General features: G+C 55.8%; 1 protein-coding gene across 1 annotated transcript in view; it reads right to left on the bottom strand.

Annotated features, from left to right (window-relative positions):
- Positions 1-17771: 17771 nt before the first annotated feature.
- HTRA3 (HtrA serine peptidase 3) overlaps positions 17772-25352 on the bottom strand; it is a 30401-nt gene continuing 22820 nt past the window's right edge. The window contains exons 7-9 of the mRNA XM_057705805.1: positions 21497-21545; positions 19790-19885; positions 17772-17937 (exon numbers count right to left, since the gene is read on the bottom strand). Of these exons, the coding sequence (XP_057561788.1) occupies positions 17772-17937; positions 19790-19885; positions 21497-21545 (311 nt within the window). The remainder of the gene's footprint in view (positions 17938-19789; positions 19886-21496; positions 21546-25352) is intronic.

The raw sequence follows: 25352 nt of genomic DNA, 5'->3' as shown, positions 1-25352 counted from the left end.
TTAAAAGGCTTTTAAAATAGATGATGGGGCAGATACTGTTGAAAAGTCCAACTGCAGTTCCTCATGCTCAAGTTCCCTGTCCACAGAGCTTGCAGCGGAGGGGCCCCAAGGAGGCCCAAGGACCGTTAGGGGCTTGCTCCTCGGACTCTGCTCTGCCTTTAAGGCCTTTCTCCAGTGCCACCTCCTCCGGGAAGCCCTCTCTGGTTTCCTGGGCCCACAGCACTCACTCCTCTGTCTGGTGTCCTAGTGTGCTTGACCTGCCCTGTCTTGGGTCACTGAGGTCTTTCTCTTTGTGGAGGAGCCGGGAGAGGAGGATCAGGCCCTGGAAGGGGAGTGGAGGAGGGAGTGGGGGAGGAAGGTGTATCAAGAATTGCGGCTTTGGGCTCCAGGGGCTTAGTTCCAGTGGGCCCCTGGAAGACTGTGGTGCCCACCTCGAGTGGCCCCAGCCAGGCGTGAGGAAGATGGCGTCACCTGCAGGCGGCTGTCCCTCACCAGCTGAGGGCCACTTCCGGGCGTAGCCTCCCCGGCAGGTCTGGCCTGCCTGGGGGGCCTGCTGGCACACTCGCAGGCTGGTCCTTTGGCCTGAGATGGCCACAGGCAGACGGACAGACACAGCCCTTGGCTGGAGTGATGGGACCGTCAGCAGCTAGGCTGGCCTGGGGGTGGGGATGGGGCAAGCTCACGCCTCCTCCGTGTCCTGCAGCAACCACGGGACCCGGAGGCTGCGGCCCCCACGCTAGCCTGGAGTGACATGTGATGCACGGCCCGGGCCGAGGACTCAGGGAGGCCACCTGCCACAGGTATCTGTGTCATCTCCGACCCATCCCAGGGAGGTGACGAACTTTTATGCATCCAGCGAACATTTATCAGCAGCCCCACATCTGCCAGGCCCTGACCCTGAGGCTGTCACAGGGGCTGGTAGTGGCTCAGAGACTCTGAGTCGAAGCGGGACCCTCGGTCTCTGCGAAACAGGCTCAGGCCTGGGAGGTGCGCCGGCCCTGCAGGCACCACGCATGTGGGAAGCTCACAGCTGGACTTCAGCATGAGGTAGACCCAGGCTCACATTCCAGCTCCACCTGCTTTGTGCTGTGTGGCCTGGGCACACCCTTAACCTCTCTGAGCACGTGTTCTTGTCTGCGAAAGTGGGAAACAAACTGGGTTACGGGGTCATCAGAGGATTCACGCCACCCTGACATCAAGGGCTCAGAGCAGAGCCGTCCATGTGGTGGGTAGTCATCACAGCATCACGGTGGTAACAGACCATGAGACGGGGCTCGCCCCACCTAGGATTTGTATCTGAGAGCAAAGCGGGCTAAGGCCCACCCCTTCTAAAGAAGGGGCCAGAACCTCTCTGAGGAGATAACTGGGGGCTGACTAAGGGGTGCTGGGCATACCAACCTGAGCCGTCCCTGCTTGTGGGCATGGTGGTTGAGAGGGACCGGAGGAAGGATGTTCGGGGGAGAGCTGCCCGGGAGCTGTGCGCCTGCACCCCCAGGTGAGAGGAGAGGCACGTGAAGGCCCCAAGCCAGGGGAGGGGCTTGGAGAGAACCTCTTGCTGGCAGAGAGAGCCTCCCGGAGAAGGCTGGAGGCAGGAGGACGCAGAGTTGGGCACAGCCGTGGAAAAGTCCATGGGTCCCAGGGGAACAGGGGAGGAGCACCTGTCCTTGCAGAGCATTGGGGGTGAAGCCGCAATCCAGAGTGGACACCACCAGGGGCCTGCCCGGGAGTCCTCCTGCCAGGGCAGGTGTCCCCAGGGAATGCATCAGGGTAGGGTGACGTGCGGGAGGCAGGAGCCGGGGAAGTGACCACGGTTTTCCCAAGGGCAGCCCTGCGAGGCTCTCGTTAGCCGTGGAATAAGTGCACCATCCCATGAGTACATGTATTTTTGCGCAAAGGTGTACTTCTCTAGGATGGATTTCTGGGTTGGAGTGATGAGCAGTTACCCGTCTAACAGACACATGGGCCGAAATGCCCTGCAGGAAGGTCTCCCGCCCGCAGTGGGCGTGTGCCCTGTCTCCCCACCCAGGCCTGGATGGATCTAAGCCCCTCCAAGCTCTGAGGGCGAGGGTAGGACGGCGTCTCGTGGTGGCTGCTACTTTCTAACCCCCGTTCCCAGTGACGCTGGCCGCTTCCCTTGTGCTGGCTGACGTTTGTGCATCCTCTGTGTGACATGCCCGGCACTGTCCTTCTGCAGGCAGTCAGGGACACGTCCCCTCTCTGGGGAGCTCTGATGGCGGAGGCCTTGTCCCCAGGCTGGGCTGCAGCGAGAGCTGGACAGGGAGCAGGGACCCACAGCCTGCGGGGGCCACACCAAGGAGGTCAGACCAGCCCAGTCCGTGGACGGTCAGCCTCCCAGAGGGTCAGAGGCCTGCAGGCAGGAGGGTGGGAGGTAACCTGGGGGCCTTGAGTCTCTGGTAATTATTTAAGAACAGTGCTAGGAGAATGGAGACAGAAAAATTGTCCCAGTTTTAGAAAGACTTCATTGTCTAGACTCCAAAAATCTGAGCCCAGATGCCTTGTTTCACAGATGGAGAAACTGAGGCTTTGGGAGGGGGTGGGGTTGTCCTGCTGACTCCCCAGGGTGGCTGGGAAGAGGCACACTTGGATCCCGTGTGGACGCAGGGGGGTGCAGAGGGAGGGCCTGGTGCTGGTACGTGTTTAACAGTTGGCTCTGCGCGGAGCAAAGAAAAAAAAACCTGATTTGTGGTGTCTGCCACTTGTCACGTGTCAGTGCTCCCACTGTGGCCGATTTCGAGTCACCAACACGATGCCAGTGAGCATGGAGCTGGGAGAGGGTCACGCAGTCCTGCCTGCTGGGGACACCCACAGGGGCTCTCCCCACCGCAGCCTCCCGGGCCCAGCCGCTCCTGCTTCGAGGGGAATCAGAGAAGCAGCTGGGCGGGCCACACCTTAATCCACAGGTGGGCTCCCCTTGGGCCAGAGCATTAGTGCCCCCGACGAGGGTCTCTGCCTGCGTCGGACATCCCTCTCCACAAGCAGGCGCCCCCCACAACGGGCAGCGTGTGTCTCAGCCACTTCCGGGCCTGCCCGCTACTGCACTGTGTGGCTGACACCAGCCGCGACGGTCCCTGGAGACTCACAGAAAAGCTTGCTGGGCCCACTTTCCTCAGAGGAGCCTCGTGGACGCCTTCTCTGCCTGCCTGTGTCCGTCCTTCCAAAACCACAGGGACCGATGTTGTTATCTCCATTTTACAGATGAGGGCACAGACCCACCTGGACAATTCCAGGCCCCTCGTTTGCTCCACTGAACTAATAGCACAGATGACATAACAGCTGACCCTGCTGGGCAATGACTTCTCCGGGAATGGCCACCTGTGGCTGGGCCCTGAGCACGAGTTCTCTGGCATCTCTGAGCTGCAATTTCTTCTGGAAAGACTAGATGAGATGTTGTGCCCTGAGTACTTAGCACATGGCTGGGTACAGGTTCAAGTAACACTGTGGAACAAATGTGTGGAAGCCACCGATGGACATGCTTGAGTCAGGAAAGGACTCGTGGCCAACGTGTCTGCTGGGCCCAAGCCCCTGGAGGAGACTCTGCAAACAAGGGCAGGGGATCTGCTGCTCCTCAGAGAGCCTGGGAGGGCAAGGGGGAGCGTGCAGAGAGCAGGCAGAATGGGGCCAGAGGGGAAAGTGGTCCTCCAGTGAGGACTGGAGTTCCAGGGAAAGCACCCCTACTGTGGGATTGCAGCCATCTTTACATTGTTTGCTGTGAGGCTGTGATGTGCATTCCCTAACTTGTTCCCCATGAAATCTTCAGTAAAGTCAATATTTCTCTCATATGGTTTGCAAGAGGATTCTTCTTGAGAAATACTGACAAAGATGGTGATCACAATAGTGATGCTGATGACGGTATAGTGGTGGTGGTGATGGTGGTGGTGGTGGTGGTGATGCTGGTGATGGTGGTGGTGGTGGTGGTGGCAATGGTGGTGATGATGGTGGTGATGGTGGTGGTGATGATGGTGATGGTTGTGGTGGTGGTGATGATGATGGTGATGGTGGTGGCAATGGTGGTGCTGGTGGTGGTGGTGATGGTGATGGTGGTGGTGATGATGGTGGTGATGATGGTGATGGTTGTGGTGGTGGTGATGATGATGGTGATGGTGGTGGCAATGGTGGTGGTGGTGGTGGTGGTGGTGGCGATGGTGGTGCTGGTGGTGATGGTGATGGTGGTGGTGGTGATGGTGATGGTGATGGTGGTGGTGATGATGGTGGTGATGGTGGTGGTGATGGTGGTGGTGGTGATGGTGGTGGTGATGGTGATGATGGTGATGATGGTGGTGATGGTGGTGGTGGTGATGGTGGTGATGGTGGTGGTGGTGGTGGTGATGATGGTGGTGGTGGTGATGGTGATGGTGGTGGTGGTGGTGGTGGTGATGATGGTGGTGATGGTGGTGGTGGTGATGGTGGTGATGATGGTGGTGGTGGTGATGGTGGTGGTGGTGGTGGTGGCGATGGTGATGATGGTGGTGATGGTCGTGATGGTGGTGGTGGCGATGGTGGTGCTGGTGGTGATGGTGATGGTGGTGGTGATGGTCGTGATGGTGGTGGTGATGATGGTGGTGATGGTGGTGGTGATGGTGGTGGTGGTGGTGATGATGGTGGTGATGGTGGTGGTGGTGATGGTGGTGATGATGGTGGTGGTGGTGGTGGTGGTGGTGGCGATGGTGATGATGGTGGTGATGGTCGTGATGGTGGTGGTGGCGATGGTGGTGCTGGTGGTGATGGTGATGGTGGTGGTGGTGGTGATGGTAGTGATGGTGGTGGTGATGGTTATGAAGGAGATGGTGATGGTGATGGTGATTATGGCTCCTAATATTTTGGGGACAGCAAGTTCCGGGCACAGTTTTAACATTATTTTACCTGACTTATCCCATTTACTCCTCATGACCCCTCCCTTAGTATGTACCATTATCGTTCCCAGCATGAGTCCCACGTCCCCGCTGCTCCAGGTAAAAGAGCTGCTTCTATGGGCGTAAGAGTCTAAGAGCACCAAGGAAGGGGGTGCCTAGATATTCTGAGCCTCACACCACCCCTATGACAAGGGATTGCTGCTCTGCCTCCCAGGTGCAGAAACGGAGGTCCAGAGATGGAGAGCCTGTGCCTGAGGTCACAGAGCTGGGGACACAGAGACAAGATGAAAATTCAGGTGGGCTCGACTCAAAGTTTTCACTAAGCATCTAGGCCAAGTGCTAGGAAGGTAAAGAAGAAGCAGCCCTGCCTCGAGGAGCTCACAGTCTCATGGGCGAGACAGGCAGGTAAACTGACTGCTGGGGAGGAATAAGAAGGCCACCCCAGCCGAGGGGTTAGGAAGGCAACCTGGGTGTGCCTCCAACCCTCACCTCCTGCCTCCTGCTTTGGCCCTGGCGGGGAAGGAGAGGCATGCTCGGAGGGTGGCCTGGGGAGGCCAGCAGGCAAGGTCTTGTATGTGCTGCCATCGCATTCCCAGCCAGGGCTCCATCGTGAGCCCCCAAACCTGCCCCTGGCCACGCAGAATGCTGGCCTTTGCAGCCATTTCTCCCAGACCTATTTTTAGACCCAATTCAGCTCTAAACACAAGCACATTGTCAAGATAGTGGCCAACTTGGATCTCCTCCACGAGCAGCTTGCTCTGCAGCACCGAAATAGAAAATAGCTCCGTCTGTGGATAGAGAGATCGATCTGTGGCCGAGGCTGCGCCTTCCGCGGACAGATCCAGTGGATGACCCAGATGCGTCGATGTTTCTACCCAGATACAGCATAAAAATGCTTGCAGAAACACGTTGCAGTTAACCTTATTAAAAGGCCACTTCTTCCTGAGGTGGATCTCGGTGCCAGGCACGTGGGAGCAGGCAGACCTCAGGGAGACAGGGGATCCTACTTGCTAAGGGAGTATGCTTGACATCGTTGATTGTTATCATGGCTTCCCTGAGTTGGAAAGCCGCTGGATGTGGGGACGGGGAGTTTTGGACCATCTCAGGAACACAAAAATCATCATAGCCCCCAGTTATTCTTCGCCTTCTCACGATGGGCCGATGCTAGGCTAATTCTTCACCAGCATCCTCTCTCAAGCCACATAACCACCCCATGAGATGCATGCATTACTATCCCATCTCATAGATGAGAAAAAAAGGCTCAGACAGGAGCCCCCTCTCCTCTCCCTCCTGCCCTCCCCCTCATCCCCTCCCCCCATTCCTCTCCCCCAACAAAGGATTGCACCCCAGGCGCCCCCAAAGTCATCAGCTTCTTGGCTTCCCTTCACTCCCTGTCCCAACTCCCCACTCCCTGCAGTGCTTCTAGGGGTGGCCTGCAGCTGAATCCATGGCTCAGGGTCAGCCTCTGGGGGACCTGAACTCAGACACCGTGTGTATAAATGCTTCAACCTGGGTGTGGCTCCAACCCTCACCTCCTGCCAGCTCTTCTTTTCAGAGAATTCCAGGATACGGTATGTTTTTCCTGCACACCAGACCCTCAGTGACAGCATCTGACGTGTCTGTCACTTCTATTGTAATAAGCAGAAAATGAGGTCCCAGGTGGGGATAGAAGACAGAGGTAAAGATGATGGCTGGGAAGAATCGAGGGTTAGCAAAGAAGCCCTGGCACCTCAAAGAGGCTGAGAACACTCAGGTGAGCCTGGACTGGGAACCTCGCAAGGGAGCCAGGTGTGCACGGGAGACGTGGCGCAGAAAGCGGCATAGCCCAGCGGGCATGCTGTGGTCCTCGGTGACTGTGGGATGGATTAACCCACAGCGTCTCAAGAGGAGGCGTTGCTCAGTGTCTCAGGAACCCGGGTGGGCCTGAAGGTGGGGGTGAAGACACTGGGTCAGAAGGTTGGGAGAAGCGAGCACAGAGAGGGATGCTTCTTGGTCTCTGTGGGACCAGCAGAGCAGGTCTGGGCTGGAGGGAAGGCAGGCACCCAGGACAGGATTTGCAGACTCCCTGCCCCTCAGTACATTGTGATCTGGGTCACAGCATTCTATTTATCTACAAGGCTGGCTTCACAGTTTTATTTCAGTGAACATAGGATACACACAGGGCCTTGTTAGCCCCTCACTGGTGCGGCCCTGGGTCCCTAAGTGCTTCACATGTGCAGTCTTTTGTCAGGAGATTTGCTTAGAGCTCAGCCCTGGCTGATGGCGTGGGTGTCCTGGGTGGCAGGGAGGAGGGCCTGGATGGCATGCTGTCCACGTGTACGAGCAGGTTGCAGGTGGTGGGGAATCAGCCGCACCTAAGCTTGATCCCCAGAGACTCAGGCTTATCCATCCCAGCCCGAAGGGTACGCCAGCTTCGGGACAGGAGGCACGGGAAAGCGGTCAGCCAAGGAGAGTCGAGAGCAGAGCTGAGTCTGTTTGGAAAAGGTTCATCTTCTGAACCAGGAGTTGGGGCACAGCAGGTCTGGGTGTCCACTCTGAGCTGAACATTGAGACACATTTGTGCATCGATGAAACAGAAAACAAATATGCAAAGGAAAGGGTCGACAAAGTCAAATCTTCTTTAAAAAGCAATAAAATTTACTACCCCCGATAAGACTAGTCAGGATCAAAAAAAGAAGGAAAACACAAATGATGATGGCAAGAATGAAAAAGGGACATAATGGGAGAAAATGAGGCCGTTAAAGAAATAAAAAGAGGAAATTATGAACAATTTTGTCAATGCTTGGAAAACTCGGATGGTAGGAACGCATTCCTGGAGAAATGCAACTTACCTAAGCTGACACAGGAAGAAATGGACATTTTGAAATGGTCCTTATTACTACTGAAGAAGTTAAATTCACAATTCAGACCCTCCCAAAGAGCTTCTCGGAGAAAACTCTAAGGATAAATATCTTTACCAGAAAATTCAATCACCATTTGAGAGAAATAATGTCAATCTTATGCAAATTCTTCCAGAGAACAGAAAAAATGTGAACACTGCCCAAGTCATTTTATGAGGTCAGGATAATCTTGATAGCAAACTCCAATGTGAACATCAGGGAAAAGGAAAATTATAGACCAAGTACACTAACGAACACAAAAATATCTCAAAGTGCCAGCAAAATATTAAAAAGGTTACTACATCATAATAAAATTAGGTTTTGTCCAGTAATGCAAGCTTGGTATAATATTTTAAAATCAATGTGTTTTACTACAGTAATGTTGCCAAAACTTGGCCTCTGTGCACCAGTGCTAAATTGTATCTCAGAGACAGAGTTTTGGGTGAAGTAGAAAAGAATAGCTTTATTACTTTGCCAGGCAAAGGCGGGGGATGGGGGGCACAGCGGGCTCCTGCCCCCAAAAACTGCACGTCCCCACCTGGGAGGATTTGATGAGGAGTTTTACAGCATCGTTTCAAGGCGGGGTTGCTGATAGGATTAGTGTGTGTTCAGGGCCTGCACACCTTTAGTCTGGTCTCAGCTGGTCTCTTGATGAGCTTCTCTGGTTCCTTTAATCTGGCCTCAAGTGGTCTTCTCTGGAATGAAGAATGCTGACATCTGCCATTTGTGGGGGGTTTTAATTCCATAAAGAGTGCAAAGATATTGTTAGTGTATCCCTTGAGGTGGAACCGGGACCCTGCTCCAAGGCTGCGATGTTGCTTATTGGCTGCTCCTCCCTTCTCTCTGCATCCCCTCCCTTCCCTGATTCGCAGCTGTTCAGAATCTGCCCTTTGGGACTCAGGGGAAGTAATCAAGGCTGGAGTTTATTCCCTACAAAAAAAGGAACAGGGGACAAAGAAAGTCTTCTGTGCCCAGGAGCACCACAGTGTCCTGCTTGGTTTCAGTAACAAAGCAAAGGAGGAAATCACTTAATCATTTTAATAGAAGCAGAAAAGACTTTTGTTAAAATTCAATGTTCATGTGTAATAAAAACTCTTAGCAAACTAGCAGTAAAAGGAAACTTTCTTAAGCTGGTAAAGAGTTACTATGAGAAACCTACAGCAAACATTATATTTGCTGGTGAAATGTGGAAAGCTCTCCCTTTGAGATCAGAAAGAAGGTTAAGATGCCCATTACCAGTGTTTTTCTACATGACATTGAACTAAAGGTTTTAGCCAGTGCAATAAGGTAAGAAAAAGAACTAAAAGGAATTAAGATTGAAAAGGAAGAAACAAAACTCATTATTTATAGATGATGTGATTGAGTATGTAAAAAATCCAACATAATCTATAGATACATTGTTAGAATTAACAAGGTTGCTGGATACAAGGCCAGCACAAAAAATTATTGAAAAATAAGAAAAAAAATCATAAAAGCAAGGCTATATATCAGCAACAGTCAGAAAATTATTAAAATTTTTGAAGGATACTATTTACAGTATCAAATGTAAGCTATCTATACAGAAAACTGTATGACATTTTTGGGAGAAAATAATGAAAATTTAAATAAACGGGGAAATATCCATGTTCATGTAGTAGAAACCTCAGTATCATAAATGTCACCTCTCTCAAAGCTGATTTATAGATTCAATCCATCCTAATGAAATTCACAAGAAGTGGAACTTGACAAACTTATTCTAAAATATGTGCAGAAAAGCAAAGAGTCAAGGATAGCTAAGCACCCTCGAAGGAAAAGAACAATATGGATGGCTTTACTTTACTCAATAATAAAATATATCATAAAACTAAAGTGATTAGGACTGGGTGGTACTGGGGCAAGGACAGAGGGAAAGAACCATAGGACAGAAGAGTCCAGAAACAGACTATGTGTATCTGAGAGCTTGGGTTCTGACAAAGGGGGAAAGAATTGCCTTTTAGGAAACAGTGATATCTCCATGTGTCCAGAGGGAGAAAGATGGAACTTGACCTCTACTTTGCATCACACAAGTGTCAGCTCCAGTTGGATTATGTATTGAAATGTAAAATGTAAAATAATAAAGCTTCGGGAAGCTATCAGGAAAGTAGGGATCCCGAGGTAGAAAGATACTTTCTAAATCAGACATAAAAATACGCTGGCTTGGAAGGAAAAGATGGGTAAATTGGGCTATTAAAACAAACCCTTCTGTTCATCAAAGGACACCATTTGGAAGTGGAAATGCAAGCTACAGAGATAGAGGAGGTATTTTCAGGACAAAAAAACTGAAAGAGTTCATTTCTACAGTGTATGAAAAAACCATCAAGCAATAAGAAAACGGCCGTTCTAGAGAATAAGGGCAAGATGTGAAAGGTCCTGCACCAGAGAGAACATCTAAATGACCAACAAGTGTTTGCAAAGCTGCCCAGCCTCCTAGGAGTCGCAGATTTGCAAACCAAAATCAAAAGCTACAGCTCCTCTGTGGCCACAGAATGCCTCGAATTCACAGCTGACCACATCAAGCGCTGGTGAGGATATGAAGCAATGAGAACTCACACTCACGGGGGTGGGGGGTGGGGGTGGGGGGATGGAGTACAAGTTAGTAAAACCACTTTGGAAAGCTTATATTTCTCCCAAAATGGGGTATACATGCACCCAATGACCTAGCAGTTTTATTCCTAGAAACGCACCCAAGAGAAACGATTGCCCAGTTCCTGGACACATCCACAGATGCTCATGGGTGTGGGCGGAGGTGGGGCACAGCCCGAAGCTGGAAACAGCCAAGTGTCCATCACCAGGAGACTGGTACTCGTGGACCAGATGCTCTACAGTGATGATAAGCATTAATAACTACAGCCACACATCACTGTGGACGAGTCTTGCAAGCACGATATTCGGCAAAAGACACAAATGAGGACCACCATGGTATCCCATTTTTAATAGTGAAAGTTGCCCGTGAAACTCAACTTGTGTTTAGTGATGGAGGTAAAACTTTAAAGCAACGGGATGAAATGACCACAAAGTGAGGGAAGGAGGGGCGTGGTGGGAGGGGCTGCAGGTGATCCGGGGGCCATCAGGGTTCTGCTCTTGACTCGGGGGTGGGAGGGTGGTGTGGGTTTGTTGTCAGATGATTCACTCCACCACAGGCGTGGGCCCCTTTCTGTAAGTGTCCCACTCCACGGGAAAAATGATTTTGAAAAAATAAAAACGTTTCAAGCACCTCAGCTCTCCATTTGCCCCCGGCCCCTTTTGAGAAAACATTTACTTGAGGAAACATTTCAACCAAAATGAAAAAGAAATCGATAAAAGACGACTTTGAATCCAAGAAAAGTGGGTGTAACCCGATGTGTGGAATGAAAAGAAATGTGCACCAGGACATGGCATGCTGACTACAGGTGCGACAGGGAGCAGGGCGATCGCATGCATGTGCGCCGTGTGTGCGTGCACACGTGCCTCGTGTGTATGTTCACATGTGTGCCGTGTGCATAGTCACGTGTGCAGCGTGAGCCCGTGTGCTCTCACGTCCTCGTCACGTTTTCCTGAGTTTGAGGGGGGCCGGGGCTGCGGGTCAGGGAGGGTTTGCAGAGGCGGGTCGGGGCCGGCCTCTGGCCTCTGCGCTGAGCCTGGGAAGGGAGACGGCCGCTGTCTGGGGACGGAGAGGAGCATGTGGCTTGTGGCCACCGTGTGAGGAGATGACGGACATCAGAGAGGACTGGGGCAGCTGGGGGAGGAGGGCCCCTCTCAGTGGGGGAGGGGTGAGGTAAGGGGCTCACCATCTCTGGGGGGCCCTGGAGGGTGGGCCCCAGGGTGGGGGGGTCTCCTTTGAAGTGAGGGGAGGGAGGGGGATGGAGGCCGAGGTGAGGAGGGGGATTCACTTCCCCTGGAGGCGCTCTTGGCCAGCGGTGTCACCCGAGCCTGGAGCGGGTCCCAGGTGGGGCTGGGTGACTCCGGGTGGGTAAAGGGACAGCACATGGTCTGCTCCATCAGAGTGGACACCTGCGGGGTTGGGGGCTTGCTCCCGGGGCTCAGAGAAATCCGTGGCAATGAGGAAGGTGGGGCCATTCTCCACCCTCCCCCATCGCCCTCCCCTCCCCCATCGCCCTTCCCCTCCCCTCCCCCATCGCCCTTCCCCTCCCCTCCCCGCGTCTCCACCTCCCTGGGCATCTGGCTTTCCCCAGTGTGGAAACTGGGGGTCTGGCTTGCAGTGACGCGGCAGGCATGGGCCCCAGGATGTTAGAGCTAAGGGGACCCTGGGTTCACGAGCCCCACCTGACTGGAGTGCATTCCCTGAGCACCTGCTCTGCTGCAGGCCCTGGGCGGGCTCTGGGGACAGGGCTGTGACTTCAGAGAAGTTCACGAGCCCTGGAGCCAGCGTCTGGGGGAGGGAGCAGTCGGCATGTAACTGAAGAGTGGGACAGGCCGGATGCCGGAGGCAGGGACCCCCCTGGGTGCCAGGCTTCCTGGAAGCAGGGGAGGGATGGGCTAGACAGAGGGCATGGGTCCCTGCTGCAGCGAGAATCACCACAGATGCAGTGGCTGGAAACAACGCCACTTACTCTCACGGTTCTCAGGGTCAGTGTCACTGCTGAAGCCCAGGTGGGGCAGGGCTGCTTCCTCTGGGGGCTCCAGGGGAGAACACGTTTCCCATCTTTTCCAGCTTCCAGAGGCGCCTGCAGCCTTCAGCCCCTTCTTCACAGAACCCCAACCTCGCGTCTATTGTCTGACCCTCCTGCCTTGTTCTGTAAGGACCCCGGGATCACGTGCCCTGCCCCCCACCCCGATCCTCCAGGGCGACCTCCCATCTCGGGATCCTGCCCTTGATCACAGCTGGAAGGTCCCTTTGGCCACGTGAGGTGACATGGCAGGTTCGGGGGGGCGGTGGTTATGACGTGGGCACCTTTGGGACCATTTTTCAGCCCATCATGGAGGGCATGGTCAGGGAAGGAGGCAGACGCAGGGCAGTGTGCGAGCGCGTCCAGGGAGAGGGAGCAGCTTGCACAAAGGCGGGGGGTAGTAGAAAGTGGGCGGAGCGGAGGGACCTGAGAGCAGAGCCACACCCCGAAAGACCTGATGAATGTGGACCAAGATCGGGGCAGACATGGGGGCAGCAAGCGGGGAGACGGGCCTCCCCACCTGTGGACGGAGGGGAGGAGGTGACTGAGGGATGCCCGCCATACAGGCACACAGAGCTGGGCGGTGTTGGTAGGCGGGCCCCAGCCCGGTCTCCCCCAGGCGCAGCTCAAGACTGGGGTGTCTGTGCCAGGCCCCCTGCTGTTTCTCTCACATCTGACCCATTCCAGAATTTCCATCTCTGGTCACCATGTCCTGGGTCCACTAATCCCGGAGGGGGCGGGGAGGAACTCTGGGAGGAAGATGCTGTGACCACAGGTCTGCTGCACACAGGAACAACAGACATCCTTCCCTGGAACACTGGCTCCTGGGGTGCCCAGCCTGGCCCCAGCACTCAGGCAGATGGAGGTTTGTCCTGCTGCAGCTGCGGCCACAGCTGTCTGCTCCGGCCCAGCCCTGTCCCCCGCAGGCCAGCCCCTCGCTCATGTCTGACCCCAGGTCCTTCTCTCTCTGGGCCTCAGTTTTGGCCTCTGTGCAATGGGTCGTTTGGACACAGGAAGCAGTGATGCCCCTTCCAGTCCCATCCTTCTACAACTCCAGGTGTTTAGGGAGGGACCCTGAGGCTGGAAGCGGGTCTGCCCCTCCCCACGGGGCTCTGAGCTTCTCAGCTCCCTGTTTACAGCTCCCGGGACACAGAGTAGGGGGTGGGCCGTGAGCCCAGCCACTGGGGGTTGCGTCAGGAGGCTGGGGGTTGCACAAGGGCTTGGGAGGCAGCTGGCGGGCTCTGAGAAAGTTGTTTTTCTCCGGGAGCAGCTGGAGTGTCTCGGAGAGGCCAGCTCTGCCTGGCTGGGGGTGGTCACGGCTGAGTGGCTGGCGGAGGACAGAGGCCTTGATGACCACAGAGCCCACTGGTACAGGGCCAGCCGGGGCAGGCGAGCAGGCAGCCCCTAGCCTCAGGTGAGGGGTCCCTCCTCCCTGGGAGGTGGCATCCGTAGGCCTCCCTGGATGCAGAAGCGTAGAGTCAAGTGTCCTGACAGAGGTCAGTCAGAGAGGGGCTGAATTGAAACCACAGCCCAGGCCTGGCTGACTCCCAAGCTGAGACCCCCACACCCCACTTCCCATTTCACACACAGACCACCTGAGGTCACAGAGGCTGGGGTGGCCATGTCACGCAGGAGGCTGGTGGCAGGGAGCAAGCAGATGTGAAGTGACATTTTGGGCCCTTTGGGGCCAAACTGTGAGTCAGGACCTCTGATGTGACTTTTTTTTTTTGCAGTGCTGTGTGGTTTGCAGAATCTTAATTTTCTGACCAGGGATTGAACCCAGGCCACCTAATTGAAAGCGCCAAGTCTTAACCACTGGACCGCCAGGGAATGTGACATTTAATTCAGCACTTACTGCAGCAAAGCCGATGTAGGGACAGATGGGTCTCAACCCCGCCCTCTCTGGTCAGCGGGGCTGTGTCCCACGTCTGCCCCCTTCCTCCCTCCCCTCCAAGCCCGAGGGTTTCTGGGTGGTGGTGGAGAAGGGGGGCTGCTGATGGGTTGGTCACCGCTGATGCCCACAGAGGCCATGCTCAGGGAGCCTGGTCTGCCCCAGCACCACACCTCAGGGCGAAGGCTGTTCCATGAAATGCCTGGAGGGAGCCGGAGACCCGTCTGGGGTGCCGCAACTATGTGACCTACAGGGTCTACTGCGCGGGCACTGGGCACCCGCTGTCTCTCAAAGTCTTGGGTAGGAGGGGCTGTTGGTGTCCTCCACGAGTCCACACCTCTGAGGTCACCTGCAGCCGTGAGGGACAGTTCTGGTCTCCCCATCGGTGCCACCTCCGGGGCCTGGGAGTTCCCTCTGGGCACAGTGGACGTGAGCCCCACCCTCTGGAATGAGGGAGTGTGGGGTCAATGGATGACCGCCACCAGCTTTCCATCTGCCCAGCTCTTGAGAGGGTCTCAGCCGGCTTCACCCCCGCTGCCCGAGACCACCAGCTCAGCACCGCAGGCCCCAGTCAGCTTCTCTCGTCGCTGTGCTGAGAACCGGATTCTGCCCCCACAGTCATATGCTGAAGCCCTGCCCCCAGCGCGATGGTACACGGAGGCGGGGCCGCAGGGGGCGAGCAGGGTTAGGTGGGGTGGGAGGGATGGCTGCCCCTATAGGAAAGGACTCCCCACGTGTGCACACAGCCATCAGCAGCCTCTGCAGCCCAGAAGCAGCTCTCACCAGGAGCCGAATGCACGCCCTTGAACTTGGACCCCAGAACCATCTCAGATGCCTAACCCTGGTCACGTCTGAGGTGCCACTTTCAGTGCCCTGCTTCCAGCTCACCCTCTACTCGAGTCCAGGCCCACGTGCCAGGGGCCTTGCCCTGAACTGCTGCCCAGTACCCGCGGGGTCCGTCCTCTCAGCGTGGACCACGTGCCCACTGGGCACACGGTCGGGGCAGCGGAAGATGGAGAGTGGGGAGAGCGCTCTGCAGGCCGTGGCGCGTGTGGGAAGCGGGAGACCCGCGCGGTGGGAGTGCAATCAGAGACCTCAGAGGGTGGACATACTGGGGACCTGAGGGCTGTTCTACACTGGGCAGCGGGCAGGGGAAAAGGTGGGGGTGGGATGGCCCAGGGCCCGCTCCGTGGGATGGTGTGGTCCACTCAGGATGGGACGGGAGGGATGGGGGCCGGGCGGGAGGTGGGCAGCCCCGTGGTGTGGGCTGAACCCGGCTCCGGGGCCGTGCTCTGACGTTTCCGGAGGACGCCGGCCGTGGGATGGGCTCTGACTATGGGGGGCCAGCTCGGGGTGGACGGACGGGGGCGGGCAGCGGGGACTACCGCGTGGTGGGGGTGGGAGGCGCCTTGCAGGGCTGCCTCTGTGCCTGGTCCCTCCTTCCCCAGCAGGGCCTGGACGTGGCCCGGGGGTGGGGAGGGTGCTCGGTTCACAGGGTAATCTGAGCCCTGGGATGGCATCCCAACCTGGGAGGGTGGACCAGATCACAGCACGTCATTAAAAAGCCGCCTGTGACAGTCTCTGGTTCTTTTCTGGGTGTGGGTGCTGAGTGCTCTTTGGTCCAATGTCCCTTCCCCCATCCGGCCGGTGCCCACACTCAGCATCTCCAGCGCCCGGCGTGCCTGTCTCCACCCTCTAGGTCCCGCGCAGGATTCCGGCTGCCGCCATGGCCGTCTGAGACCACCTCCTAAAATTAGCTCCGTGGCGGGTCGTTTCAATCTGGACCTGCCGAATCTCAGGCTCTCGGAGCTTGGAAAAGCTTGAAGTCTGCAGTCTGAAGTCACGCTGCCGACCCCACCCCCGAGGGAGGAGGTGGCCGCGGTCACACAGAGGCCAGCTGGGGGCAGACCCTGCCGCTCGTGAGGTCTGGACCCAGGGGCCTCGATCGCTGTGGGCTGGCAGTCCAGAGCACAGGACAGGCTCCTCCCTCTCAGCCCTGACGGTGCCCCGCACCCTTACAGCCCCACGTGTGACCTAGGAGCTGACCCTGGGCAAGTTCACAGCGCGCGGTGCCCTGTTGGCCGTGGTGTTCCCGGGCAGCCGGCTTTGTCCCTCCCGCTCCGCCTCACTCCCCGTTGCCGGGTGGTCTGCAGGGAGGCTGACATAGCGCAGATGCAGAGGAAGCTTGGCCGGGCACACACGGCACACTCAGTGAGCTCACTGCTGCCAGGCAGGCGCCTCTCCAAGGGCTCTGCCTGACTGCCAGGAGGTCGGTGGTCTCAGGACCCTCCTGTGTGGAGGACAGACCGCAGCACGGGAAAGGGAGGCATCTTGCTGGGGACCGGGGGGCCGCGAGTAAGTGGGGAGCCGGGGCTGCGTGGCTGCGTGGCTGGGGTACGGTGATGCCCGGGTACTCCAGGCAGTTGGCCTGGGTCTCTGTGCCTACGGATGTGTCGGCTCTGGGTCCAGGGAAGCTGCTCAGTGGTGGGTGGGCTTCCCTGAACGCCCCACTGGCATAGGACCATGTGCTTGTAAACTTTAATTTCCATACAGTAGAGAAACATACAGTACAAGCAACATGGGGACCGAGCTACACAGCGAACTCACAGAGCCACCTGGAAGCAGGCTCCCCGCCGCGAGGGGAGCACCTCGCCTGCTCTGGGCGATGCCGTGAGTCCCCGCTCCACACGGCACAGCCCGGGAGGCGCAGCCGGCTCAGTCCTCGCCTCCCCTCCCCCTACAGGTCCCAGCTTCCTCTGCCCTCCGCCCCAGGGTCCCCTCCTGGAGGATGAGCGGCCATCCAGGGGGTCAGCCATGCTCTGCCCCCTGCCGGCTTCTCTTCCACCCGGGGAAGGTAGACCCCATTGCCAAGCCCCAGGGCTCGGCTGCACAGCCTGGGACATCCCGCAGTGCCAGCTCCGGGCCAGACCCGCCACATCTGACTCCTCAAGGGGAGCAGGCTGGCCGGGCAGACAGCCCTGGTCCTTCAGCGTGGTGGGTGCTGTGCTATTGGGGGTGGTGGCAGGGAGGCGCACCTGGGAGAAGAGATGGCTGGGGGGCTGAGACCTGAACAGGTGCGAGTCGGTGAGGTGAGGGTGGGGGAGGAGCCGTGGGAATTTCAGAGAGAGGTATCCTATGGACAGGTGCAAAGGCAGGAAGGCAGGAGACACGATGGGACGTCCTCCAGGGAAATACAAGAGTTTTCTAGATCTGAGAACTTGGAAGGCCCTCAGGAGCATTTGATGGGGGGGGACATGGGGCTGCCCCCAGAGGCGCCGTGATGCAGGAGCCAACGTTCCCCGAAGGCTGAGATGTGACCCCTGGCCAAGCGCAGCCTGTGGCTCTGGCCCTGGATACCCGGGAGGAGGCCGCTGGCTCTGCTGAGAACCGACCTCGGTCCTTAGTCCTGACCCCATGGGAGGCAGTGGCTCCGGGCAGGACCGGTCTGCGGGCCCCCGTCCTCGGCTGCAGGCTCGGTCGGCGATGGAGGGAGGCGGCCCCGCCTTCACAGGACCACCTCGGGCGCAACGCTGAAGAGCAGGTCATCGTTTCCCCGCCGCACCTCCAGCAGCAGGGGGGACTCGGTCAGCACGGCCTCCTGCAGCTCGCTCGAGTCGGCCAGAGGGCGCCCGTTGACCTTGACGATGATGTCGCCATCTTGGATGCCCCCTCTGCCAACAGGGGAGACACGTGGTCACGGCACATCCCCGAGGGGCCCAGGCCCGGGCACAGTGGGTTTTACCAGCAGCAGATGAAGAAAAATCCTTTCAACAGGTAAGAACAGGGCCTTGACTGCAAGCCTCTCGTGCCAGAAGGAGATCACTGTCCTACAACGGGCTAGCGCTTTGTCAGGCTACTTCTGCACCCCAGAAGGGCTGGGGTCGCGTGCTGGCTGCAGCCCCCCGAGCTGGGCCGCCTCGGGCCAGGTACTCTGCCCCTGTGAGCCTCAGTTTCCACATCTACCATCCTATGTGGGGACAGGCTTTGCAAATGACAACAAGGACCCGGGGTTGATCCTACGCTCCTGCAGTTACTAAGACTTTCCCGTCAGAGGCAGAGCGAGCTGGGCCGACCCCCCTCCTGCCCCTGACTTGCTGGGACCTTCCCCTCCACCCAGAGGGCAGGCAGGGTGGCACTGTGGTTAGATGCACGGGCGACAGCACCCAGATCCACACGTGCGGGCTGTGTGACCTGGGAGGCGTGACCTCGCCAGGCCTTAGTCTTCCCATCTGAGCCATGGGGTGAGAGCAGCGGCCCGCAGGTCCCAGGCTGCAGTGAGGATTAACTGAGATGGCGCGTGTGGACGGCCAGCTCACATGCAGCCTCGGTCAGCGGCAGACACTGTCACCACCGAGCTCCCCTCTCTGGCTCTTGGGGTGCCCTGTGTGAGGCCACTTTCGGTGTCTGCCAACTGCTGAGTGAGTGGGTACAGCAACCCAGAATAAAGAGCTGGAGTTGGGGTGGCTATTCTTTGGCTTCAAGGATCAATGATCTGTATCGCAGGGAGGCTGCGGGCTTAGCATGTGTGCTGTGTTCACGGTGGAAGGACTCAAGGGGTCCACGTCTTCTAGCCCAGCACGCAAAACAGAAAGGAGGGGGCTTCCTAGGTGGCACAGTGGTTAAGAATCCGCCTGCCAATGCAGAGGTCACGGGTTCGATCCCAGCTCCAGGAAGATCCCACATGCCGCGGAGCAACGAAGCCCGTGTGCCAAAAATAAATAAATAAATAAATAAATAAACAAAAAACAGAAAGGAGGGGTCCTGTTGGGTTGAAGAGGCTGCAGGGACTGGGAGGCCCACCTGCCCAGCTCCTTTCCAAGCCACACTCTGTCCTAGCCCCCCACAGCAGCCCAAGACCCCAGCATGGGCTACCTCTAGCTCCTGGAGCTACAGTTAAAAGCCTGGAGCTACAGTTAAAAGCAGGAGGTGATGCAGCCCAGCCAGTGCACGGATGGAGCCCTGGGGCAGAGGAGGGGCAGGTGCTTGTTCAGAGCTGGTCCAGGGCACTGGATCAGCTGTGCAATCGTGTCAGAACCCACCCACCGCACTGCCTGCCTCAGTTCACCACGTTGCCCCATTCAACCTTTCTCTGGTACTTGATGGTTTCCAGGAAAACGAGGCTTTATCTCATTTGACCTTGATAATGTCTCAGTGGGGGCGGTGGGGGGCATGGGGAGAGGAGACTGAATCACGCCCATTTTGCAGATGAGGAAACTGGCCCAGAAAGACCCAGGTTGGTCCACTGGGCTGATAAGAGCCAGGCTGGACCGGGATTCTCAGCTCAGGGGGACCTCCGCTACTCTGTCTCCCCAGACCCGAAGGAAAGGACATTCTGGGCCAAGGAAGGGCACGGCCTTCATCTCTCCAGCCAGACCCTAGCTTAGAAGACCGGCCAAAATCCCAGCTGTCACTTCCACGTCGCGTCATGTTGTTAGGAAGCTCAAGGTCATTCAAGGTCAGTGAGGCCCAGCCCAGGCCCTGTGCCCACCCGCCTGGCCTCCCTGCTTCCTCAGTGGTGCCTACCTCTGAGAAGGTGAATTTGGAACAACCTCTTGCACATAAATTCCACTGCTCACCGCCGGGAAGTCTGGGTTGCTGGCCTTTAGTTCCTCCACCAAACTGAAAAGGCAGTTCCACGGTCAGGCGCTCCTTCTGAGCCTCTACATTGACTCCTCAGTACAAAGCTGCCCCCTCGCTCCCTCCACCAGCCAGGCCAGACCAGGCCTCTCCACTGGGCCCTCACCCTGCCCAGTCCTGCTACTGACCACTCTGGGATGTCACTCGTTCTTGTCTGTGTCCCCCACTCAACCTGGGATCCTTAAGAGAAACCTCGGTGAGGGTGGATGGTTAGAAGTGTGGAGAGGGGAGGGTGATGGATGGATGGGAGGATGGGCGGGAGGAAGGATGAGAAAGGCAGAGGGATGGAGGATCAGACAGAGGGATGGGTGGAAGGAAGGAAGGATGAATAAATGGACAGATGGAAGGAGGATGAACAGACAATGGGTGAACGATGGTGTGGAGAGACAGAAGACTGGACGGATGGATGGATGGATGGATGGAAGAGAGAAAGAACAGCTTCAGAAGATAAATTGGCATATTGGTCTTGATTCTAAGTTGCTTTCAGATTGATTCCCTAGATGAACAGTTGCTGCAACAGGAACGACGGTCATTTTAGGGACCGAGGGGGCGGAAGGGTCCGTCAGGTGAGCTTAGCTCTTCCTAGAGCTCCCCCATGCAGTGACCTCTTCCTTCTTCAAGCCCTTGGACTTGACTTTGCCTTTTCTTCCTCTCTGCTTCCTTTCCTTCCCCCCTCACCCTCCTCTTCCCCACCCCCTTCCCTATTTCACTCCCGCAGTATTTCCAGGCACCCACTCTGCTGTAGAACGGGCTCTGGGAGCGGCAGGGAGCTCCAAGGAGCTCACGGCCAAGGCTGAGGATGGGCAATTCGGACCCCGTGGGACCCGTGTGAGGCCAGGGAGGGAAGCACAGCCGTGCACCCCCTCCCACGCGAGCAGCCTGGGGAGACAGAATCGTGTCTCCCCGCCCCCAACATTCACGTCCGCCCAGAGCCTCAGAACGTGACCTTGTTTGGACATGGGATCTTGGCAGATGTGGGCTGGTTACGAATCTCTAGATAAGACCAGCCTGACGTAGGGTGGGCCCTACGTCCAACGGCTGGTGTTTTCATAAGAGAAAGAAGAGGGAGATTGGACACAGACCCACCGAAAGGAGACGCCATGGGGTGAGGAAGGCACAGCCTGGAGTGATGCAACTACAGCCCAAGAAACACCTGGACCCACCAGAAGCTGGAGGTGCAAGGAAGGCTTCTCCCCTGGGGCACACAGTGGAAGTACAGCCCTGCGGACACCTTGATTTTGGACTGCGGGCTCCCAGAGCTGGGAGAGAATGAAGTTCTGTTGTTTGAAGCCACCACGTTTGTGGTAATTTGTTATGGCAGCCACAGGAAACTAATCTGGGAGGCTTCCTGGAGGAGGGGCACCTGAACGGAGTCCTCCGGGAGCCAAAGGAATCTCTCAGGCAAAGGGGGGACGGCACCCCAGGCAGAGGGACGGGCCTGAGAAAAGGCTCAGAAGCCTAGGCGTGTCTGGTGCACTGGAGCACCTGCGGGTGGCCGGGCACGGGGGGGGGGGGGGGCCAGGGTCTGGGAGGAGGGGCGAGGTGAGGAGTGAGAACAGAGGGGTGCCGGGGGCAGCGTCCTTCAACACTCACCTGGGTGTGATGGTCCGCATCCGTATGCCAATGAAGCGCTTCTTCCAGTCTAGAAACAGAGCACGTCGGGACCGGTTAGAGCCACCACGAAAGCCTCTGTCCACCCCTCCTCCAACACACCAGGAGTAGAAGGCAGCAGGAGCCACCCTGCTTGGACTGGCCCAGCCCCCATGTCTGGAGAGAGTCGCCTCTCTCCGCTTGGCCGCTCTTGAGGGGCTGGGAGAAGGAAGCTTTTTGGAATCTACCCCAAAGCTGTAAGAGCTAATAAATGAGCTATCAAGGTTGCAGGATCTCTGACGATCAACACAGAAAATCAATTTTATTTGTATATTCTAGTAACAACCAGACATTGAAATGTAAAAGAATGATTTTGAATAGCATCAAAATTACAAAATACTTAGGAATAAATCTGATGAAAGATGTAAAACCTGTACTCTGAAAACTAGAAGACACTGCTGAGAGAAATCAAGGAAGACCTAAATGGTGGGGAGGTATCTGTGTTCAAGTGCCAGAAAAATCAATATTGTTAAAATGACGATTCTCCCCCAATCAATCTATAGATTCAGCACATCCCAATCAAAATATTAGCTGGTTTTTTTTTTTTTTTGCGGGGGGTGGGGGGGGTAGAAATTGACGCGCTGACTCTAAAATTTGTACGGAAACGCAAGCAATTTAGAAGAACCAAAGCAACTTTGAAAAGGCAGACCCGTTAGAGGACTGACTTCAAGACTCACTGTAAAGCTACAGTAAACAGAACACAATTATTGGTATAAAGAGGCACAAAAAGACAAGTGGAACAAAATATACTCATTTTGTTTTTGACAAAGGCGCAGAGGTGATTCAGTAAAGAAGGGACAGTCTTTTCAACAAATGGTGCTGGAATAACTGATTATCCAAAGCAAGAAAAGAAAAAATACTTGATTCATACTTGCCACTATTTTAAAAAATTAATTCAAAGCACGTCACAGTCCTAAGTCTAAAACCTCACAAAGTAAACCTTTGGGAAGAAAATGTAAGAGAAAATCTCTCTGGACCTTTGGTTAGCAAAGATTTCTTAGACACAACACTAGACTCACAACCCATTACAGAAATTGGTAAATTAGACGTCATCAAGATGTACAAAACTTCTGCTCCTAAGACGATGAAAAGACAACCCACAGGAGAGAATCTTTGCAATTCATTTCTCTGATGAAGGGCTTCTATCCAGGATGCAAAAAGGACTCTCGGAACTCAATAAGAACACAAACAACTCTAATCTTTAAAATGGGCAAAATATGTAAACAGACATTTCACCAAGGAAGACTGAAGGATGTTACGGATGGTGGAACCCTGTGGGAGATGAAGTCAGAGCAGGAGGGAGCCCTGACCCCATGGGTCTGGTGGGCTTTGGGTTTGGGGATTTACTCCCAGCGAGGTGGAGCCCGGGAGGGTTTGTACAGAGACCTGTCACATCCTGCCTTAAATTTTAAAAGAAGCCCCCTGGCCGTGGGAAGGGTCTGTGGGGGGCAAGGGCAGTGGCAGAGGAGCAGAGAGGAGGTGAGGGTCCCTGGTGGCCGGCTTGGGTGGTGGAGCTCGTGATGGAGAGAGGGCAGTGGGGGATGGACAGATCCCCAAGGTAGGGCCCACAGGGCTGGCTGATGGATTGGATGCGGGAGGGAAATCTGGAAGGATGGAGCTGCCGTAACTGAGAAGGCGGACGGTGACAGAAGACACACAGATTGCGGGGCTGTCCGACAGGCAGCTGTACATCTGAGTCTAGGGTCTGGGGAGAGGGCCAGCCTGGAGGGTAAATTACGGACAGTCACTCTCTGGATGGCACTTAAATCCACGAGATTGATGAGGTCCTCAGAGGAAAGGGGAAGGGCGGGGGGACTGAGGCCTCGGCGCCCCCATCCTGCTCCCGACATGAGTGCTGGCCACTGATCAGCTTTGCTCACAGCCTCAAGGTCGCGCTTAATAAGGGGAAGAAAACTGCAGCTTTGATGAGTGCAGCCCAGGGTCACCTGAGGCCAGCGCCTGTCCTGTTAGAATGTCCTCGGGCAGGAGATTCCCCATCCCCCACGGACCTGGGAGCAGCGGGCCCCGCCCACTCCCAGGATCTCCAGAAACAGTCACAAGCCCCACCCTTTCCTTCCGTCCTATTGGAAAATCACCTAAGAGACGCGTGTCCAACTCGCCTGCTCGAAACAAGGCTGGGGGCTGGAGGGAGGGCGGACACGCTGTGTCTTTCTAAGCCTGTCCCAGAAGTGAGGGAAGTACCTCAACGATGGCAACAATAAAAACAATTAAAAAAAAAAAAAAAAGCTGGTAACGGGACACTTAGTGGGGGCGGGGCGGGGAAGGGCGTGAACACTGTGGATGCCCTCCACGGAAGGAGAGAAAGTCCGGACGAGGGAGCGGTGTGACTGCCCCACGTGCCGAAGGGTACGTCGGGGGTCCGCCGTACACCCGCGACTCTCAGACAGACACGAGAGTGGTGCCCACAGCTGGGCATCGCGGCATCGGGGCTGATCGCGGATCTGCCCCAGGACCCCCACCCCAGGAAGCGGCCCTCACTCCCCCTCACTCAGGCCTTCGCCAGGTCCACTTATAGCCCGCATCCCACGGTCCATCGAGTCCTGTTGTCTCAAAGTTCAAGGTGGATCGCAGACCTCCCCACCCCTCACCTGCCACAGGCCAAGCCTGGCCGCCAGGAAGGCTGCCTGGGCCCCTATGTGGTCTCCGCATCGACTCCTGTCTCCCCGGAATGGACTCTGTAGATTAATTTTCTATCCTGCAACTTAACTGAGTTTTCTGACGGGTTCTCTTTGTTTCTGAGTGTGGCCTTCAGCATTTTCTATATAGAGTATCATGTGATCTACAAAGAGTGACAGTTTTCCTTTTTCCTCTGCTATTGGATTCCTCTTCTCTCTTTTTCTCTTTTCTTTTTTTTTCCATTTAGTTATTATGGCTAGGACTTCCTAGACCATGGTGAATGAGAGTGGTCAGGGTCAAAGTCAGGCGAAAGTAATAACCGGCCCTCTTCCCCTTCCTCCCTCTCCATCTGCCCGAGGCCTCCAGGAAGGACAGGACTAGTCCAGGTCACACATGACTCAGGGAGTTGAGGGGACTGCTGTTTTCCTGCCCTCGGTCCTGGGCATAAGTTTGTATACTACCTGTGTACTTTCTGGGCGGACACCCAGGACAGCCCAGCCCACTAACTCAACCGCCCCTGCGGGTACCTGCTCGTCCTGAGGCTAGCTGAACCCCTAGACCCTCCTGGGGCCACTCTTACCTTGAAAGTCCCCCAGAGGCCTCTGCCCCCCCAACTCCTAGATGGAAACGGGAAGTGCACCTTAACTAACATCCCCTCACTTTAATAAAAAGATGGTTAGTCTTAAAGAAATTTAGATAAACTGAGTTTGAATAATTTGGCATTTTTATTTAAAAAAAACTAAAAGTGAACACCAGTCAATTTCAGAAGAATTTAAAATTATAGATTCAGTCATTCAGCTAAAACGTATCAGGCTCTTTGATTAGGTCACATGTCCTCAGGAAGGTGGCAGCTCTGAGGACAGGGGACAAGTGTTTCCCAGGGCCTGGGGTGAGGTCAGTGCTGTTGGGGACAGTCGCTGTACAACAAAGGAGTGAACCAACACTGGTGGACTCTTGTCTGAGAGGCGAGGAAGAGAGACAAGAGGAAGAGGATGCTATCACTCCATTTCCAACAAAACGGTCACCTCGCAGTTCAATTTGTGCCAAGTACAGCTCCACTGACTTCCAGGAAGGTGGCCAAAGTCAAAGGCACCCCTGAAGCAGAGGAAAATTAAACTGGAAAAGCTTGGTTATTAGAGAAAAGACCAAGTGTGGTACGAAG

This window comes from Hippopotamus amphibius, chromosome 13 (assembly GCF_030028045.1).
Source record: "Hippopotamus amphibius kiboko isolate mHipAmp2 chromosome 13, mHipAmp2.hap2, whole genome shotgun sequence".
NCBI lineage: Eukaryota > Metazoa > Chordata > Mammalia > Artiodactyla > Hippopotamidae > Hippopotamus > Hippopotamus amphibius.
Note: the sequence above shows the minus strand (reverse complement) of the source record. Positions and strands in the feature narration are given on the sequence as shown.